This window comes from Hibiscus syriacus, unplaced genomic scaffold, assembly GCF_006381635.1.
Source record: "Hibiscus syriacus cultivar Baekdansim isolate YM2019G1 unplaced genomic scaffold, ASM638163v2 tig00111769_pilon, whole genome shotgun sequence".
Classification (NCBI taxonomy): Eukaryota; Viridiplantae; Streptophyta; class Magnoliopsida; order Malvales; family Malvaceae; genus Hibiscus; species Hibiscus syriacus.
The window spans coordinates 3272521-3294102 of NW_024063172.1; the positions used below are offsets into that span (position 1 = coordinate 3272521).

General features: G+C 34.8%; 1 protein-coding gene and 1 pseudogene across 2 annotated transcripts; both read right to left on the minus strand.

Annotated features, from left to right (window-relative positions):
* Positions 1 to 297: 297 nt before the first annotated feature.
* On the minus strand, positions 298 to 6843 carry LOC120169710 (annotated as a pseudogene).
* An 8158-nt stretch (positions 6844 to 15001) lies between these two features.
* LOC120169706 lies at positions 15002 to 16425 on the minus strand. 2 transcript variants are annotated; one of them, XM_039177828.1, is made up of 3 exons: positions 15902 to 16425; positions 15408 to 15650; positions 15002 to 15316 (listed from the first exon to the last, which is right to left on the minus strand). In XM_039177828.1, the coding sequence occupies exons 2-3, from the start codon at positions 15600 to 15602 to the stop codon at positions 15242 to 15244; spliced, it is 270 nt and encodes an 89-aa protein (XP_039033759.1). In that variant the 5' UTR covers positions 15603 to 15650; positions 15902 to 16425; the 3' UTR covers positions 15002 to 15241. The 2 variants fall into 2 exon arrangements, with proteins under 2 accessions (XP_039033759.1, XP_039033758.1); XM_039177827.1 differs by having other exon boundaries at positions 15408 to 16425.
* Positions 16426 to 21582: the final 5157 nt, after the last annotated feature.

Below are 21582 nucleotides of genomic sequence, written 5' to 3' on the forward strand. Positions count from 1 at the left end.
TCGAATATAAACAAACAATGCATGGTTGACCAGACTAACTTTGTTTTGAATTTCATTATTATTAAAAGCAAAATCTCAAATTCTGAGAGGTGTAAAACATGTCCGGCCAAGGCCAATCTGAAGAAGATTTACTAAAAAATTCTTCACCATTGAAATTCCCTTTCCTATTGCCTTCACATGCTTGATTCTATCCTGCTGTCCCATCTGTTGAATGGCTTACAAAAATATACATTTGGATCATCTTTTCAATATCATGTTATGTTCCATCATGCATGCTGTAAGTCAGATTTAATTGTATTGGAAAACAGTAGGAAAATAGTACTTTTTTCTGTTACTCCCTATTGTCAATGACAGTGCTCAACTTTTGATATACATCATTAGGGCAAGAGCAAATGAAATGGACAAAAACAATGGCTACGGATTCTACCAAAATCAAAGCGACTTTAAGCCAACAGGCGATTTCTTGTTTGATACAAGATGTAACCGTATCTTGACACTACAGAAGATTTACAAATCCCATTTTCGATGAGATACTGTTCAGTATATCAAGCGAACACTTTAAGCCAAGCATTTGTACCTTATATGTGTTCCTTTATATCCTATTGTTTTAAGATGATTCCGAGCACTTTTCCTAGACTTTCCTCCGGTGAACTTCATCTTGGCTTCAAATCGTTACCTTTGATTCGGAATGTCGAAAGTGAAAAGAATGGATGCGGTGCTGCAAAATTACTGTTACAAATAGAAACCATGAATAATACAACACAAGAACAGACTAAAAGTTTCTTCTGAATATTCGTGAGACGAAGTCACCTTTTATGGAGCTTCCTGACATATGATCTTTCCTTAATTTGAAGTTGGCCGGTGGTGATGGAATGGAAGTTCGTAGCAATTGAACTGCAAGGGAACATCGGTGACTCTACTTTAATACCGGGTTCGTATATACAACAAAAGAAATGGAGATGTTGTAATGAAGAAAAGAAACATGCATCATCGAGTTCAATGAGCAAGCCAAAATTAAATTTAAAAATTTGGCACGCATGTATCACAAATTTTGGAAACTTATGTAGAATAATATTAAACCATGCATGCAATTGATAAGAATCCAAGTTAACTAACAGATATGGAAAAATAAAATAATCAATGAATATGATAAGTAAGAATAAGGTGATTAGCATGTAAGGGAAACTATAGGAGTTACCCTGATCATTGAACAACCCGCTTTCATTGAAGCCATCACCAGAAGGATGGCCTCGTGAAAATCCCATTCTCGACTTCCTCAAGTCCTCTGATGATCGATTAGCAGGATCTCTGTCATCATCTCCTTCAGAAGTAGTAGCTGAAATCCAGTCCACCAAACTGTGCCCCATGGCTTTTCCGTCCAAATTTCAACAACCTTTTGAACCCTTTTGTCACATCCTTACGTTACTGATTATGGGTTACATTACCATGAAAAGGTTTCTGAGCACTTCCCCATTTCTTCCTCATTTGAGCTGCATCCATCTCCGTTTGAGCGAGTGGGAATTCCATGATGCAGGGCACGGGAGCCATCCATCGAAGCATCAATATCTGAATTCTCGCAGGGATAAGAAAATGGATGATGCATTCGTGAATTCCACGACACGGGGCTTTCGACTGGTGAATCTTGCAAGGATGTTGCCGGATGGAACGTAGTGGTTACTGCAGCTCAGCAACTGATGCAGTGTCAACCTGAGATAGAGACCTCAAGAAATCACCAGTCTATGCTCCAGAATTATCTGGCTTGTCAAATTCCTGGCTCAATCTTGCCGTTCCGTTTTCCATGTCAGCAGAATCATCAACTGCTCTAGTTTCAAGTTCGTCCTCTTGATCTTCTTTTGCCACATTCATGGAATCCTCTGCTTCAAATGCTAGCTCGTCATCAGACTCATATTTTGGAATCACAGATGCCTCTGATGCTTTTAGCTTTGCAATATTTACTCCAGCAACAGGACCTATACCATTTAACCTCTGTTCCGTCTGCTCTGTATAAAATTTCAAAGGTGCCAAAACAATGCCATCCGAGTTTAAGGCAGACATATCAGAAAATTCTACAGGACCAGCAGTGCTTTTTCTAAGGGACTGAGACCGACAACGCTGGTCATCCTTGCCAAGTTCAAACTATTCATTGTTGTTACTCTTGCTCCGAGCAAGGTTTCTCACTTGAGAGTAGCTAGATGTCTTGATAGCTCCAGAAGAGGGCTTTGTATTTTCTTTTCTAAGATCAGAAAAGTTTGAAACTGAATGTGCAAGAGGATTTTCAGATTGCATTCTCTGCCTTCCAGAACCGGAGATCAAAACTTTGGCTTCAGAGCGTGGAATTGGAGCTGCTGTGGTAAGAAGACTGGATAAAGACACATTTCTACTTGGAAAATGCTTCTTATTGTTGGAGCTCCTAGAAGATCCATCGACATAAGATGCGTCATTATATGTTCTATCATGTTCACAGTACTTTCTGATCAGGAAACTTAAAAAGATCATCTTCACTTTGAATTGAACTAATTGGATGCTGCCAAATGCAGAACCTTATCAAAATTAATAATAAATAATTCAATCAAGAGTTCTCAAATTCCCCAAACTTAAAAAGGAAAAAGAACTAAAAACCAAAAGAAGGTTTAGTTCTACCAGTTATGAATTTTGGCATTCATTTCTCGAAAACCTAAATGCTATAGGAGATACCTGCTCCCTCTGTGACCGAAAATTGAATGAGCTCACTTTATCAGCTCGTCGACGAGCACTAGACCTAGAATCCAGTCTATCAACAGAACCACAAAATTTGTCCTTCATCTCAGCTCTACTTTGCTCAAGGCTATCCTGCATAGCCTTCAATTTGGCTTCCTTCTCAGCTCGTTCCGAACCCCTTTCTTCCCTCAGCTTTGCATCTCTCTTTTGCATGTACTTCTCATAAAATTTTCCTCTAGAATCATCTGAAAAGGTTATACTGGAGAAACTCCGCCTCAAACTATCAGAAATATCCCGGTTATCTACTATCTTTGTGGGAGTACAAAAGTTAGCCATATTACTCAAACTTCCCATTGGTTCGGAAATCAAGTTTTTGTTGGGCATCTGTATGGGAGATACATCTACTGTTGCTGGTTTTTTGTACTCCGAGCTTGGTTCCGGTTCAATCTGTGCATCAGCAGGCTTGCTTCTCCTTGCAGAACTGAATTGATCAGCCGGAACCCGAAGTTTGTGCTCTGCAAAAAGCTTTTCAAGTTCATTTGCCTTCATTTTTAACTCATCGTTCAGCTCCTGGTTTCCCCTTGACGGCCTTATCCTCTGAGTTTGAGCTACTGGCACCATCGGGGCACTTACTCTCTCTTCACTCTGAGGAACTGCTTTACCAACGACGGACTTGTTATTTGCATAAACAGAATCACCTTTGTCCTTCCTACCCTGCGATTTCTTGCTTGATTCAGAACCCACTGGAACCTGTTTCTTGAACTTCATGTCACGGACTTCGGAATTATCACCTTTGCCTATTTGCTTCTCAGATGATGCCAATTCTTGCAGAGGAGCAAACGGGTCACCTTCACTTCCTTTATACTGAACCTCCTTAGTTTTTAATCTGATACCACCTTCAAACTGCCCTGATAATGTCCAGGAGTGGCCTTGAGGCCTAAAATGCAATTGTGATACCGAGTGGTCTTTCCCTTGAGCCTCCACTCTTTTCTTTAATTCACCCTCAGGCGTATCATCCCCCACAGCATCTGCAAATACTAAATCGGGGAACTGAGAAGCAGGTTGGTTTTTAACCCCTTCAATCACAATCCTATCAGGAACAACCCCAGACTGAACCTCTGAACCTCCCCTCTCTCCTCTTAAAGAACCCTTAACCTTCCCCTGACAAACCACTTGATCACCCAAATCAGCCATCTCCGACTTGTCTGTAAAACGCTGATAATGGCCGTTCTGTGATCCTGATTGAGCTTTCCAATTCATTTGCCCCTTTAACCCTGCATCCCCTTCTTTTCCCAAAAGATTATCAGCTATTTGTGCTTGCACTTCACCCTGATCTTTCAACCCAGAACCAGCAGCTCTAGAAGGAACACTCTTAGGTTCAACTCTAACTGAACTTACCTTGTCGCTCAAATCATTCTCATCTTTCCGTTTCTTATCCTCGGATAAACCTTGAAACACGGAGTTGTTACCTTGTGACACAGAAGTTGAGGAGGGTGTGCACAGAGGGTTATCCGTATTATCATCCTTGTCATTACCCAAGTCGATGCTTGTGTCACTAGCAGTGCTCCATCTTCTTAACACGGCCTTTCCAGCAACTACAGGTGCGGTTGATACATCGGAGGAAAGTCTTCTCAGTTCTACAGATTTGCCAACAGTGATGGGTTTGCCTCCGGAGCTTGAGCTTTCCTTCTGTTTGTTCTCAAAGAGACTGATTCTATCCTGAACACTAAGGCGCCTACCAGGTTGACTGATTTGACTAGGAGGTGACTCCATTGCCCCCTCTTCTTTCTTCTCTTCTTCCTTGTTTTCATTTTGAGAGCGTAGTTGAGTAGTACTCGAGAGCTTTGATTGTTCAGATGTGGCTGGTTTTGATTGGTCCATATGGTGCTGGGTCTGCATGGTATTTGGTTGTAGTGGTTGTTCTTGGCGCTTATTTTTTGAAGGTTGATGGGGCCTGCTGTTAACATGGGACCCAACTTGATCTTCATCAGGGTCATCGATTGACATGTCAGATCCCCATGATGCTCTGACCACTTGATCATCAACACCTGGATTACGTCGGCTAATCAATTCTGGTCTTCTCTGGCATAGTGTCATGAATTTGGTGCAAGCCTCACTGCACAAATATTAAAAATTGCTTGAAAAATAATAATTACCAACATTTTCTTGATATAGAAATATATATATACACACACACACACACATATATACTGAACCTTAGGTCCCCATGCTAACATGAAGAATAACCAAGGCAGACGAACAGACAGACAGCATCACAATCAAAAGGATTTCTAGAGTTCTTACTTCAAGCGATGAGCACCAAACCAATCCGCAAATTGTTGGAGTTCAGACACAGTGTCAGAGTTAAAACCAGCAGCAGATGTTCGTGCAGAAGCTGCTGCCAAATCCTGCTGAACTGCATTAAGACGTACATCAATAGCCCTTAAAAGCTCTTTCCTGTTAAATTGGAAACAAAACAAATCAATTAGAATGCATAGGTGGTGAAGCGAATGAAAGATCCAATCGTAGCAACACATGCTGCTTTAGCCTGAACCTTTTCATACATTCAGAGCAATTTTTTGTCTCTATGATTAACAAATGCAACTCCTCCAGCAATATTATTAACCGTCTAACATCTCGAGTGAAACTTAAATATTTCAATAATTCTGTGCAGTGCTAAATAAACTCTACTTGAACAACTCCAAACTTCCAAGAAAAGACAGGTTATCCTTTCTTTATTGAGCATATCATCATGCATTGATTTTCAGTGGGCCCATATATGGTCATTAACTCGTCGACTGTCCCTTTCATGCCTAAAGCATGGAAATAAATCAACTGAACATTTGCAAACATGTAAGTGCAACAGTATACGAATGCCGCAATCATCCACAACCACAAGTTTAAATTAATGATAATTCAACCAAACAAAGTATACTATCAAAGATATGTAAAAGCTAGAAAAAGGGAAGTTACTTTGTTGCATCAGTGGCTGCCATCATTCCTGCAGCATCTCCCCCTATCACAAATTATCCATACAAAGAACGGTGATTAATTGCTGTTATAAGAAAATAAATTCTTGGACGTTCAATTATGTCAAATCTTAGCTCTAATACACTTCTTATAAGAAAATCTAACCTGATGCGCCACAAGGCTGCTCTCCAGCCCCCTGAAACAAAAGGATTCAATATTCAATCTAAATGTACAATTAAACTGCACTAAATCAAATAAAGCAATGCCTCTGCTACAGGTTAGAGAAGAAGGCCATTACTACCTGAGAATATATTCTTCGAGCTGCTTCCAACTGAGACATCTCTGCATCAAATGTGTTCACCAACTCCAAAACCTCTGGTGTACTAACAAACCGGACAAACCTGGAAACAAGAATGAATGATGTCAGAATATGAAAACAGAAGTGCTTGCAAGAAAAATAATAAGATCCACAGTTGTCGACTGTCAAACCTCTCAAGTGTTCCTTTTGTGAACCAAGTCTCAGAATCTCCACGTTTTTCAACTTCAAGCTTAATTGATTGAAGGGACAGTGCAACCTGTTCTTCTGCCACCTTTAAATGAGTAACAAATGGCTTCACAGACCCAGAAGCAAGCTTTTCTGTGTTTCCATTGCTTGAAACAAAAAATTCACATCTTCCCATGGGAAAATAATAACAATGAGTATAAATAGAAAGACAATTCGGAACAGCATACAAAAGTCATAGAATGATATCTCACCGTGAGAGCTTTGGTGACAATTGGAATTCGGCGTAATCAAGATGTGTCTCGGATTTCATCTAGTCTCTAAGATATTTACAAACTTCCCTAGGTTAACCCTTTACGTATGCTTCTTAGCACAAGTAGAAGCCGCTGCCGGTGTCAAAATCAGCAAAACTTCATTCATAAGACCTCAAAGTAACAAAGCAGATTCTAGAATAAGAAGCATAGGGAAAAAACAGTGAACTAAGAAATACCATATAAGATCACAGTATCTAACAATTTCACTCACAAGTGAAATTCTAAGTAAACTAAACCCAACATGGCAACATGTGCAAATCAAACAAGGAAACAATGCCCTTAATAATTCATGAAACAAAATATGACATCATGTTGACAACTTATAAGCCCCAAAGTTGAAGTAGAACAAAAACTACTAACTTCGGACCATAAAGCTTACCAAAAATAAACAAATGGATTCAATCTAAAAAAATCGGATGGAAAACAAAAAAAAATGCACATAGAAAAGCAAACTCTTGGCACAAAAATAGAAACCCATTATTCACAGATGTCAATCAGATGCCTCCCAAATTCGATTCCACCTAAAAGACCCAACTTCAAGGACTAAAATGAACAAAACCATTTCCATAAAACTCAATATCGAAGAGGAAAAAAACAACTTGACAAAATCTGAAATGCAAAAAAATTAAATGAAGAAGTAAAAAATGGGAGGGAAAAGGTGAGATCTTGGAGTGAGGAATCGGATCCTGATAATCAACTCTCAAACGAGTACTTACATTTAGGTTGTATTATTTGAGGAAGTTAAAGAGTTCAACTTTATGGGATTTTTTTATTGCTTTGAGATTGAAGAAAGAACCCTAAGAATGACAAGATGGTTATTTAGCTTTAATCATTTATCAAGTGGGAAATCTTTTTGTGTGGGACGATGACTTTGCTTTTCCCTCTCTAGGCAACTCTCTGTCCAAAATGATCCAGCAGAGCGAGAAAGCGACTAGCTTTATCAGAGGGGCAAGAAGTTCTTTGTTGTATCCCTTGTATTTTGTGGTTTTTTTTTTCAATTCTTTTCAAACTATTCGTTACAAATGTCTATTTTTAGTTTTGAGTCAATTATATATTTAGTAACTAAACTATTAGTTTTGATCCATTTTATCACCTACACTTTCATTTTTTAAAAATTATACCTAATATTTAGTTTTTATTTCATTTTAATATCCACCATTAAAAAATAAAAACTTAATGCGTTTAGTACCTAAACTATCAGTTTTAGTCCATTTTAGTATCTAAACTTTCAATTTTTTTAAAATTTAACATTAAATTTTGAACAGAGGTGCTAAAATGAAATAAAAATTAATCTTTAGGTGTGATTTGAAACAATTGAAAGTATAGATACTAAAACGAATTAAAACTGATAATTTAGGTACTAAAATCATAATTTACCCTTTATTTTTTTTACTTAAGTTACTATATTCTCCTTTACATTTGGCTCTTTCATTTTTAATTTTTTTTAATTTTTAGTACGACTACATTTATCTTTATTCATATGATTAACGTTTTAATAAATATTAATTTCATCTAATTAAATAATATTATAAAAATGATAATTTTTTCCATCAAATATTATTGAATTATCAAACCCTCTCACCAAGTATATTATTTCAAACTTTATTCATATGATTTTAATAGATATCTATTAAAGTGATACAAATTTAATTGAGTGTCAATTTTTAAAGGTACGTAATTAAGCAATAGTATATTTATTAAATTATTGTTTGATCTTATATTAATTTAGTATAGTTAATACAATAGATGTATTTCGAGATAAAAAAAAATAGTGATGTGTTTTATTATAATTATATGATAGTTATGTCTTTAACAACTTTTAAAATAGTATTTTTATTATTTACTTTAATTTTAGGGTAAACTATGCCAATAGTCACTAATGTTAGGGTAAGTGTTCATTTTTACCACTAATGTTTAAAAACTCACAAATCAGTTGTTAACGTTATCATTTGTTACAAAATGGTTACTCGAAGTTAACGACCGTTAATAAGCATGACGAAAAACACAGTTGGACTGTTATTTGCTGAGTTAGATCATTGACCGTCATTTTAACCGGCTTTTTTTCTTCTTCAACTCATTCCCCATCTTTTTCTTTTTTTCTTCTTTCTTTCTCTTCACTTTTCTTCTTTTCCTCTTATCACACACGACACAACTCTCACCTCCAAAGACCAAACCAAACATGGAAACTTGTTTCTTCATCATCATCACCATTTCCCTACTTCTTGGAGCTCATTTCATCTCTTTAATCAAGTACATGGTATTATTAGGGATGGGTATAAGATCCGAAATCGATAGATTCTTACTCGATCGGATTGATCTTTTTTAATTTAGAGTCAGATCGAGTCGGATTTTATTTAAAAGATATTCGGATTCATGTCAGATTTAAGGTTAAAAAACTCGAGTACCCGACCCGGGTACATTAAAATCTAAAAGTTAAAATTATATTTTCTTTCCCCAGTTCACTCTTTGATGTCACTTTCCCTTCTTTATTTCTTTCTGCGCAGAGAACTCAGGAACGAACGGTAATTTTTTTTTTCATTTTCGTGCAAAAAATTGAATTTTATGGAGTTTTAGTTCATCATTTCATCACCCACTAAAACTCAAATCTTTCTTTTTCAGTTTATGCTTTCAATAGTTCCATTTTTTTAACTCGTCTTCCCACAAATCGGTGCTTTGTAAAAGTGAAGAATCTCAATATTATTAAGGTAAGTATTTTCTCTTTTTGTTTTTGATTTTATATATGTGAAAATCATGTTTTTATTCAACCTCTTGTTAGATTTAGAGTTTTAATTTCAGAGAAAATTAGTAACTATCATTTAGTTGTTTCTTGGTTTAGGGTTTTAATTGTTGTTTTATCGATGCAGCCAACGAGTACAATACTCCCAATTAAATTGAGCAAAGTGGGTTTACATCTTTACTAGAAATTCAAATGAGATGAGAAAAACAGTAATTAGTATGAAATGAGATGAGATGAGATGAGAATGGCAGCCATGCCATGCAAATTTGGAATAGAGATTTGGGTTTTACATCTTTACTACAAATATTGGGTTTTACATCTTTACTGCAAATATTGGGAACTTTAGCTTATTAAACTATGTTATGGATTGTAATTTTAATTATGGGATTGTAACTTTAATTATCCAGTATTTGAACTTGTTTGTTTTTGTTAGATTTGTGTTTTCAACTTCTTCTTTTTTTACTTTTTTTGAATAAAAAAATATGGGTCGGATCGGGTCGGGTGAATTTTCTTATTTTGGTGGAGGTTTTAGAATTTTCGGGTGTGGTGGGTCGAAAATCCGACCCGACCCATGCACATCCCTAGGTGGTACCAAATTATAAGGCCAGTCTTTTCTCAAGATGTATTACTAGAGATCTAACATTTTTACCAGAGACCTAAATTTTTACACAATTTTCCACCATGTCTTGTTCTCTATAAAGAAGCTTAAAACCCATGACTTTTTTTAAATATTATATTGGGAGTTGAGTTTTCTTTTCCATTTCCCCTGCAACTAGTTTCTTTTATATTCTCGTTGAATTTGTTCACTTAGTTAAACCTCTAAACCATCAAGTTTTCCCTCATAACTTAATCTCTCAAATCTTTTTCTTTTCAGCTGTCAATGATACTCTGAGTTGCCACCGGGTTTTATTTTTTCCTTCAATACTTTATTTATTTCACAATAATATTTATAATTTTCCCCGCCATTATAATATCAGCCAACCTAATTTTAAATTTCCATTGCTCAGGCAGTTAAGCAACGAGAAATAGATATGGGAAAAGTCTCCAAGGTATGCACCTGAACGATTCATTGTTCGTCGGATTTTCTTATGAGCAGAATGCTTAAATTCTGAATCTTTTTTTTTTGGCTTTGACTGTTGTAGTTTTCGTGGCCTAAAGTAATCGTCCGAAAATGGCTGAATATACTGAGTGGAGCAGACGAGTTTCACTCCGATTATGCCATCAACAGTGAAAAAATTACAAATCCCACCGTGAATCAAAGGGGTAGTGGAAATCAAAGAGCTCCAAGAAGTAGAGAAATGGTGATGATTATGAGGGTTTTAATATTTCATGTTTGGTTTGGCCTCTCGAGGTGAGGGTTGTGTCATGTGTGTGATAAGAGGAAAAGAAGAAAAGTGTAGAAAAGATAAGAGAAAGAAATAAGAAGAGAAGAAGATGGGGAATGGGTTGAAGACGATGAAGAGTCGGTCAAAATGGCAGTCAACAATCCAACTCAGTAGATAACGATCCAGGTGTGTTTTCCGTCATGTCTATTAACGGCGGTTAACGTCGAGTGATTATTTCATAACAAACGATAATGTTAGTGATCGATTTGTGACTTTTTAAACATTAGTGGTAAAAACGAAAACTTTCCATAACATTAATGACCATTGAAGTAGTTTACCCTTAATTTTATTTCTGATTTTTTACTTCATAGAAATGATAGAGCTAATATATATATATACATATATAATGATATTATTTATATTTTTAAAATAAATAAGTAAAAGAAATAAAATTACAAATAAAATTTAAAATCATTAAAAAGATTATAACTCTATTAAGATTAAGTTCCGGCACCATCCCTAAAATTAAGAGACAACTTAAGATTAAAAAAAATCAATTAACTTAACAAGAAATTCAACTCAAACTCATGCATTCAAACAAACATTTATATTGACTTAAAAACCAAACAACCTCTAATAATACATATTAATATCAAAATTAATAATAATATCATAATACACTAACATGCATCTAAACCCCCAACAAACAAAGCACGTGCATGAACCTATAAACATGCAAAGTTAAGTCATACACAATTTTTACAACAAACATTTAGGATTAAGTACATACCATAATCCTAACGTAGCAATCAAAATCTCAACATGACAAAACATAATTAATTTAGCATAAATATCATATACGTGCGTGTTACTGTGTTTAGTATGAACGAAATTCGTCGAGTATAAAAAATAATGAAATTTACATGTAATTAATTAGTAATGTAGTAAAAATAGAATCAATGGGGTCCCGAATTTTTAACATAAGATGTTTTAAAAATATAAATAAGTATACATATAATAATTGATTAAATATTCCATAATAAATATTGATTTTAATTAAAAAGATATAGTGGTTAGATTTAACGGTTGATTGAGATCCGCTAACGAATTAAAAAGGCGTGGCTTGGTGACATCAAACGCTGGCAGATGGAGAAGGGTAGGCCTACTCTAAACATCACGCGTGGCATCAAGTTATTTAAATAATTAAAAAATTTATTATTATCTCTTACAAATTTAAATTCAAATATTATATATGTAAGTATACTATACAAAAATTTATTAGGAACAAATTTTTTGTTCATTCAATTATTAGTTGGGCAACGAAAGTAACAAAACGTTATATTTTAGATAATTGTATTTATAAATTAACCTAATATTTTATTTTATTTTATTTTTTCAAGATCAATATTTTCTTCATCATTGTTTAATAATCGTCGATTATCATTAACGATAGAATTGGTATCAAAACATTTTTCTTTCTTTCATCTTTCCTATTTTGTTTTTTTCTCTCCAAATTGATAGACTTCAAATAAAAAATTCAACGTTATCTTGTTCTAATTCATAATTTTTATCATCTGATCATTGTGAAATCAATATATATATATTATTTTTCTTCTATTTTTCGACCTTCTTATGTTATGAAGAAAATACTTTAACGTCGATGAATTAAATGGAGTAAAAAAAATAGGTTTGAAAGAAACGTTTAGTGGCTCATTGTGTAAATTTACTAAAAGATATAAACCGCACTAGACACCTAATTGAGTAATTGTTGGTTGAGAAAATATGATATTTGAAGGTTGGGTGATAGAATCGGAAGGTTTTTAAATTGAGGGACCAAAATAAGTGACACAAATATAGTTTACCCTTTTAATCAAATACTAGATTTTCAAAAGATATATAGTTTAATTATTTACCGTTTTAACTATATTATAATTATTAATATGAGATTAAACCGATATATAATCAAATAGATTTAAGGTTTAATCAGATGAGAGTGTTTAGTTTTAATTATATCCAACTTAACCACGAGTAGAACTAAAAAACCTAATCATGAGTATTCGTTAAATGATTTGTTTAACATAATTATATTAGTGATATTAATATTTTTAGAGACGAAAAAAAATCAAACAATTAATTTAAATTTTCAAGTTGGAAATATTAATATTTGTAAATGCTCAACTTGTTGACGTTTTTCTCGAAAAATCACCGGTGACTGGTATATTTACCGATCTAATACCGGTCAGATTATATTTTCCGATCTAATACCCGTAGCAGTAAAGCGCGTTCTCTGTCCCCGCGCTATATGCTGATTTGGTGCCACGTGGGGTATAGTGTGCCCCCTGTACCGCGCTATACGCTGACATGGCTTACACGTTGGTATAGCGCCCCCCTTATCCACGCTATACGCCATGTTTATCTGACACGTGTGGTATAGCGTGGCCCCTGATCCACGCTATATCTATTTATCTGACACGTGGGGTATAACACGGTACAGGAGGCGCACTATACCTTTAATTACCCCCCAATCATCCCTATAAATACTCCATCCTCTATTACTTTCATCACACCATATTCTCTCAAATTTTCTCAAATACTCTCTCTATTTAAGGTATTTTTATAATATTTTTAATATTATGTATTTAATTTATTTAAGCATTTTACTTTATTTAATATTTTACTAATATAATTTTTTTAGATATATAATGGAAGGCGGTCTACTTCGCTTGGATGAAAATCATATATCTCAACACTTTACTGATACGATAACATTTTAACGTTTTAATTTAATTTAAATTATTTGTAATAATTTTTTGATTTATTTAATGCATGATTAAGAATTAATTTGTGTAGTTATTTAATTTTAGGAGAAGGACCATGTATTAGATCCTTTTATTATGAATCTTAAGTTAGTGATACCTAGCCGTGTCTTGCTGTATTCAGTAGAGGCTGGATTTGGTTACATAGGTAGATATCAGGGTCACTATAAGATAGAACCAGATCTTTTTTCTGCCTTAGTAGAGCAGTGGAGGCCGGAGACCCACACATTCCATCTTCCGTGCGGAGAGTGCACGATTACACTTGAGGATGTTGATATGCACCTAGGGCTTCCGGTGGATGGATATGTGATATCAAGGATCTCGCAGGGTTCCTGGACTACTTTGTGCCGGGATAATCTAGGACGTGTCCCGGAAAGTTTTATCGGATGTAGGATACCGTTAAATTGGTTAGATGCCAATTTTCGGGAGTTGAGTGCAGACGCCTCTGAGGACCAGAGTTCGCGCTAAATATAATTCATACCTAGGTATAGCGCTGAGCAGAGGCAACGCTATATCCCTACGTGGCGTATAGCGCGGATCAGGGGGCGCGCTATACCCACGTGTAAGCCATGTCAGCGTATAGCGCGGTACAAGGGGCGCGCTATACCCCACGTGGCGCCAAATCAGCATATAGCGCGGGGCAGGGAACGCACTTTACTGCTACGGGTGTTAGATCGAGAAATATAAACTGACCGGTGTTAGATTAATAAATATACCGGTCATCGGTGATTTTTCGGAAAAAACGTCCAACTTGTTAGGCCTAAAAATCGAAAGGGTTAACCAGGTAGTTTTGTTTGAAGCATGTCGTTGTATCCCAACTAGTCCTCAACTTGTTCACTTTGCCATGTTATTACAGCAGCTAGCTAGCTCTTGTCTACTTCCCTGTCATTATCATAACTTCACCCCATGGCCAATGCTGCGGCTTTTTTAACTACTTGGTGGACATGCTTAATTTTACTATTGCTTTGGGGATTTTATGGGACGAGTTTGGTCGCCAAAAGTATTCTATACAAGTGTAAATTATGTATTTGGTATCTAAACTATCAGTTTTAGTCTATTTTAGTACATAAACTTTTAATCTTAAAATTTAGTTTTTGTTTTATTTTAGTATCCCACCGTTGAAAAACTTTAGTTTTTATTTCTTTGTTCAAAATTTAATGTGTTGAAAAATCGAAAGTTTAGGTATTAAAACTGACCAAAGATGATAATTTAGGTACCAATCACGTTAAATTTTTAACGACGAGTACTAAAAAAATACTAAATGTTAAGTATGATTTTAAAAAAAAAATTAAATGGCTGTGGTGCCATGTGGATATAATCACTGCACCTCGACTAAACCCTGTTTTTGGGGGGTCCTTAAACCCAAATGAATTTGGACCCATACCGCCACATTCTCTATGATGAGATCGAGTCTCGATTAAATTCAAAATCGAGAAATTTTTATTCCCACAGATTTTTAATATCTCAACCATTTTTTATATAATATTTCATCTTATTAGATAAACTAATTACTAATTATTTATATTGTTCTTCCGCTTTGTTGGCGTGTAATTAAAGGATGTAACAATTCAGCAAAGGCTAAATGGAATCCATCTGATTAGCAAATGTTAAGCAGTTAGAGGTAAAATAAAGAGTAACAAAGCTATAAATGTAAATTCATGAACATGGTCAACCACAACCGTGGAAACAAAATTACAACTCGAATGGTGCCACAGTTCATCGGGATGTTTCTCACCCTCGGTTTCGGCTTCCGTAGCAGTCATCTCCCTAATTGGTTCGGATCAATATAATCGATTAGTACAAATGGGGCTGATCATGAACCGGAGATGCCGTAATCCTGACTGGACGAAACCTTTTGTTTCCTGCCGTTTCTCCACCTACTATCGCCGGCTTCGCCTACTGTTATTCCTCCTTTGGCTCCTCTCCGAAGCTTGATACCTGCCTTGCGTTCCCGTCTTCAAATCATAAATCAGAAACAATAGCATTCATGTGAATTTTACATTTACTCCAAAGAATGAATCACACAACGTAACAATTATAACTTACCCCAAGATAGAAGCCGTTAAATTGAGCATCAAAGCTAGAAGTACTCTCCCGCATCGTCCCACCGGAACTCATATCAGCAGAATTCCGCTTGTTGGAACCAGAACTTCCACCAAAAGATGCGAACCGAGATGAAGGAGGGCAGGGCGTAGTCTGCTGACCATTCGACCCTAATGAATCAATGTCCATTTGAAACATCTCTTCAAAAAGTTCCTGTAATTCCTCAAAGCTTTCCTCTGCATTTTCCTAGCGGTTAAAAACTTTTGTCAGCAAAAGCCCTCAAATTGTGAATGCTTCAAAGCATTATGGAATGATGACCGAATTATCTCAAACTGAACAAAATCGATCATTTTCCGATAAATCCGACGTTCATAACTCACACGCAGTGAACCACAAATCAAAATAACATCTGAACTGAAAACTTACACATAATACTTACTCGAGCCTTATGGCACGGTCATTAATATCAAGTAAGTGGTAGGAGCATACAAACGTACCTAAAATCCACTTTCGAAGGACCCACAATGTCATTTCTCTCAAATGTCATTCCCAAGTAGATAATGGGGTCAACTACAACGGATTTCATGGGATTCCAAGTAGATAATCGATCATATTATCAACCCAACAGATATATATAAAATAATAATAATAAAGTTCTGTTTTGGATCCATAATTCGTGAGATAAAATGGTTTAAAAAACAGTTTGTGTGTAAAAGCCTGAAAACTTTGAATTTAATTAGGGATGCATGTTGAATGATAAGGGTCCTGATGGTACTGAAGTGCAGCGGATTACAGAGAAAAGCCAGCCCCCTGTTGATGAAACTCGCCATGTAGCCGTCCGTATTGTCGTCACAGACAAACGAATATTATCTCCTTTTGGCCGCAAACACAATCGTCGAAGATGCTTGCGGCCTTCAAAGGAGACAATATCGCATTTGTATGCAACAGATCTCGTTAAGCTCCATTGCAGCAGAGTTTATTCAAATAGTAGAAGTCTGTGAACAAGAAGGTTAGATGGATGAAGAAGGAATGGTGGGTGTACGAATATGAATTGAACAAGTAAGGTCCTATTTTCAACCCTACCATCATAGACAATAGTACAATGATGTCGACCCACTACCAACTCAGCCGTGTGACTTGGATCAATAATCGATGTTATTTGATACTTATCTTGTTTTAAAATATGTTATTTGATATTGAATATACAAGATCTCACGCGAAAGGAGGAGTTTATTTTTAATGATTTAGTACGTGTCGTCATTGACTATTTGTGTTAATTACGTGTTCATATGTACTGAGCATTTATAATTTTTTCAACGTAAATTTAGGTTTTTTGTTTAAGTTGTATACTTGAAATAAAAAAATTTCTCTGATATTTATAGATTGCATTTGGTTTGAACGTTTTAGTGTTTTTAAGTTTGATGATGAGTTTGAGTTTAAATTGAATTCATTTAAGTTTTAGTTTCAATCGAGTTAAGTTTAATAATATTTTGAATTCAATTTTTTTTAATCTCAAGTTGAGCTTTAATTATTGATTTTCGAATAGAAGTTGACAATTTTAAGTTTGCGACTTTTTAAAGTAAAGGTCGGATCGAGCTCAATAATTCTTGAACTCGACCCAACTTGTTTAGAATCCTATTCATAAAGTAAATAATCAAATTTCCAAACTAAGCTCATGACCTTTCGTGGTCACAATTTTGGGCACAGTAAAGAGCCCAAAAGGTAATGTTGGGCTCAATCCAACATCTAAATAGAGGGTATTATTGTCTTGAAGGTCCTCTAGACTGACGATGTGATTTAATGAAGTTCATATGTAATCACATATCAAGGTTCAATTTTTTTAACTTATTAAATATTAAAATTTAAAAATAATTAATTATAATATCAAATAATTCAAAAGGAACAAATTTATTAGAAATTTAATTTAATTTGACATAAAATAATATGTTTTAAAGAAAGTAAGTAATTTAAAAATAATACAATTATTTAGGAACATTATTTATTATGTCTCTCAGGCGAGGCATTTTTACCCAAAAATCATCTTAATAACGAAATATTACCTTTTAAGCATCATTTTTCAAATATTACCGATTTAATATCATTTTTAACAAAGCGCAAATCATGAAATGCGCATTTACGGGGTTTTATCCAAAATAGCGTCACGGTGAAAAAGGGCAGATCATGAGGAAAGTCTTTGTGGGGTTCTGTCTGAGCTGGAGCCACTTTAGAAGGCGCGGATCATGAAGCGCGCCTTCACGGGGTTCCGTCCGATCTTGTAAAAGGCGTAGATCATGATTTGTGCCTTACATTTAATACAATTGTCCGCCATAAATGTTGCCCAACCATCCGTCCCCCTCCCCCTATAAATACTCCCTCCCTTTCAACACTTACACCACAAACGAAAATATTATATTTCTTCCTTCTATCTATCATTCTATCAAGTTTTAAGAAGATATAGTTATCATTTTTAGTAGCTAATTTTTTATTATATTATAATCATTTAATAGTTTGTTATTTTATTTTATTTTATTATACTAATTTTTATTATATTTTGCAGTTATAAAATGACAGATAGGTTGTTGTGTTTATATGATAATTATATATCGAGTCATTTTATTCTATCAAGTTTTAAGAAGATATAGTTATCATTTTTAGTAGCTAATATTTTTATTATATTATAATCATTTAATAGTTTGTTATTTTATTATACTAATTTTTATTATATTTTGCAGTTATAAAATGGCAGATGGGTTGTTGTGTTTATATGATAATTATATATCGAGTCATTTTGCTGACACGATAATAATTTTAAATTCTATTATTTTATTTATGATGAATGTTTTATTTAGTTATTTTTTAGTATTAGTTTATATTTTAATTTGTATACTATTTATTTAATTAGGTAAATGGTCGTATATTAGATCCATTTATTCGTAACATTAAGTTAGAGATATCGAGTCGTGTGTGGTTGTATTTAGCCGCGGTTGAATTCAATGGCATAGCGAAATATGAAGGGTATTGTAATCTTGAACCCAACCTTATTTATGCATTAATTGAGAGATGGAGACCAGAGACACAATTTCAAATTCCATGTGGGGAATGCACTATTACGCTAGAGGATGTTTCCATATTTGGAGCTTATGGTATATAGGGATGTTATTTATGGTGTAGCGGATGATGATTAACATTCCTTATGTGAGGATTATCTTGGATGTTTCTCGCCTAATTTTAACGGTGGTCGAATACAATTATCATGGTTGGTTACAATTTTTTGACAGTCGAGCGAAGATTGTCCTAAGGAACACGCTAAATATTTGCCCATGCTTGCATTTTACAACTCATAAGAGGTACCTTGATGCCCGATAAATCTCACAACCAAGTTCATTGTATGTGGTAGCGTCACCTCAGAGATTTTTAAATTGTTGGCTCATTCAGTTGAGGCTCCGCGATTTTTGCATCTCTGTATAGAGAAATGTGTGGGGCAACTAATTATCAAAAAAATGCTATTGGTGGATGTCTCATTCTTATGCAGTCCTGAGCGAGGTATCGCATGCCCTTTTTATGTCGGATCGTGAAAAACCCCGTTAGTATTACCGTTATTGTTGAGGTAATTTAAATACTGAGTTCGTATATAAATAATTTTTAAGTATATAATGAATTTTTTACACTAAATAAGTGGTCATAAATAAGGAAAAATCATTGTTATATACCATACGAATTGGAAGAAATTCGACTACTCATTGATCAAAAGACTGGTACGAAGGTATGTATTTAAATTTTATTATTTACCTTTAATTATCGTTATATAATTAGAATATTATTTTGATAAGAATTATATATATTTGTTTTAGTTTCAATGAGCTTCTTATTGTATTGAAGAAATAAGGCATTGCATCTCACCTCACTTGAGAGACCCATTAGATGTATGGATAGGCTGACTCTATGATATTTTATGTTATTGTTGAGTGGCATCCAAGTGATCATGGAGCCTTAGGAATCTGGACAAAATGCATAACGTCGATAAATGGGGTAAAAAAGATGTCAATTTGTTGATAAAGCACATCGAATGAGTAATGATTTGGAAGGATCGACGTGGACGTATTCCCCGTACGGAGCTGATTTATTTCTATCATTATTCGGTTGCAGATGATTGTTATCAATGGTTCAATACGAACGATAATCCGATCATACTTTCCAAGGAAGCACAAGGCGGGAGCATTCATCGACGTAGAGAAAAGTGTCTACCATCACAGTGTCATCATCACGTAACTCGTAGACAGAGAGCAAATGCTTCCAGTTCATCCTCAGCTACAACAGTAAAACCATCACAACAATCACTATCTACACTGGTTTATATTCTGCAGTCGTTTCAGATGCCACCACAGTCATTTTAGATGCCACCACAATCATTTTAGATGCCACAATCGTAGGGTTTTATGACACATTCTGGCGGATATACTCCCATGCTTTTAGATCAAACTTGGTCTTCATATGTTGTTTATTTGGTGGGTGATGCTTCACCAAAGACACAAACACCTCTGACTCAGTTTTCACATTCATCGATGTAGATGTTTTCGCATTTTTCACAGTTTTCTATAAGCGGTGGGATGGTTAGTCATACACCTCTAGAGTCCTTATTCTATAGAGGTGCTATATCGTCATTCGTTCCTCATCAACAAAATGTCACTGTTACTGCTGCTACTGATGATGATGAGAGTGAGGAGGAAGAGCAACTCATACGAAAAATCCTCATCGAAATATACAACCACCGCCTTGTGGAACACATTCAAGACGCATACATCAATAGACTTGTTTTTATTTATTTTGTTTCTTAACGTTTTTATTTAATTATGAACTTTTTATTTATTTTGTTTCTTAATATTTTTATTATTTAATTGTTTGAATTGTAACGTTTGTATTTAATGTTTATAATTAATTGTTTTTATTGTTTTATTATTTAATTTGTAATGTTTTTATTTAATTTTCCCTTGAGTGTCCCATCACTTTATTAGCACATTAATTAAAAGTAAGCGAAAATGAAATAACACAAACTGAGGCTTTATAAATAACAATTACATCGTCATAGCATCAACGGTTACGAAATGATAAAAGAATAGATGGACATTTTCCTATTGTGGCCTAGGTTTCTACAATGCCCAAATCTTTTGTTTTCTTTCGACGTCTCTTGAATATCCATATCACAAAGAATTCGAGTGGATTTTGGACGACCTGTCTCCCTTAATAAAGACAAATATGGTATAATCGGAAGCCAATTATGAACCTCATCTAGGTCTTTCTCATTACCTATGGGGGATCTCAAATTCATATTCCTTAAATACTTCTAAAAGTCGATATACGAGATCCAAAAAATGGTTACAGTCTTGATGGGTATAAGAGCAAGTTGTTATGCCATGAGAGCATGAATACTTCAAAGTTTGAAAAAACCCACAGTTACACCACCTGTCTTGTATATTAACTCTGAATGAGTTAGCTTCAATCTATTGAAGAGGTCGTGGTATTTCTTTGACACGAAATAATTTATGGGTTCGAGAGAAGCTTGTTACAAACATTAAATTTGATGCAACAATTACTTTTTGTAGATCTGCAACTAATCTTGGATGATAAGTATGGTCATTTTGCATCCAAGTTAGAGCTTGTCCCCCGAGCTTGGCAAAAAGTGCTTCCAAACGAAAATAAGTCATTTTGACCAAAGTAGTTATTGGTAAAAGACGCGCCCCCTTTAAGGTCAAATTGATAGCCTCAACCAAGTAATTGACACTCATCATTATTATTGGACTTTCCATGATAGTTTGTAGTAATATGTCGAATACAATACCGATGTTGTACATAAGGTGGCTACCACATTAAACCCAAAGACTCTATTGTTGTTTTGATCCTAGCTCCGCGATCTGAAATGAAACATATTTTTCCCCTCGTGATAACATGTAAGCGTAAGTTTTTGAGGAAAAAACCAAAGAATTTGTATCTTCTCATTCAACAAGGGCAAAAGCAACTAGAAGAATGTTGCGATTACCATCTTGGACAACTGCCAATAACAAAACTTACTTGTATTTCCATATAATAATGTCTCATCAATTTGAACCACATGCTTATAGTATTTCACAACATTAATGCACTGTAAGTAAGTCTAAAATAGTGGGTAGAATTGGCATCGATA

What these genes read in the sequence shown, in the direction of transcription:
- LOC120169706 (XM_039177828.1), bottom strand. Translation starts at nt 15,602, where the DNA reads ATGTTTCAAATGGACATTGATTCATTAGGGTCGAATGGTCAGCAGACT. An exon ending in TTAACGGCTTCTATCTTGGG is followed by an intron (nt 15,317 to 15,407) that starts GTAAGTTATAAT and finishes TATGATTTGAAG; the next exon opens with ACGGGAACGCAAGGCAGGTA.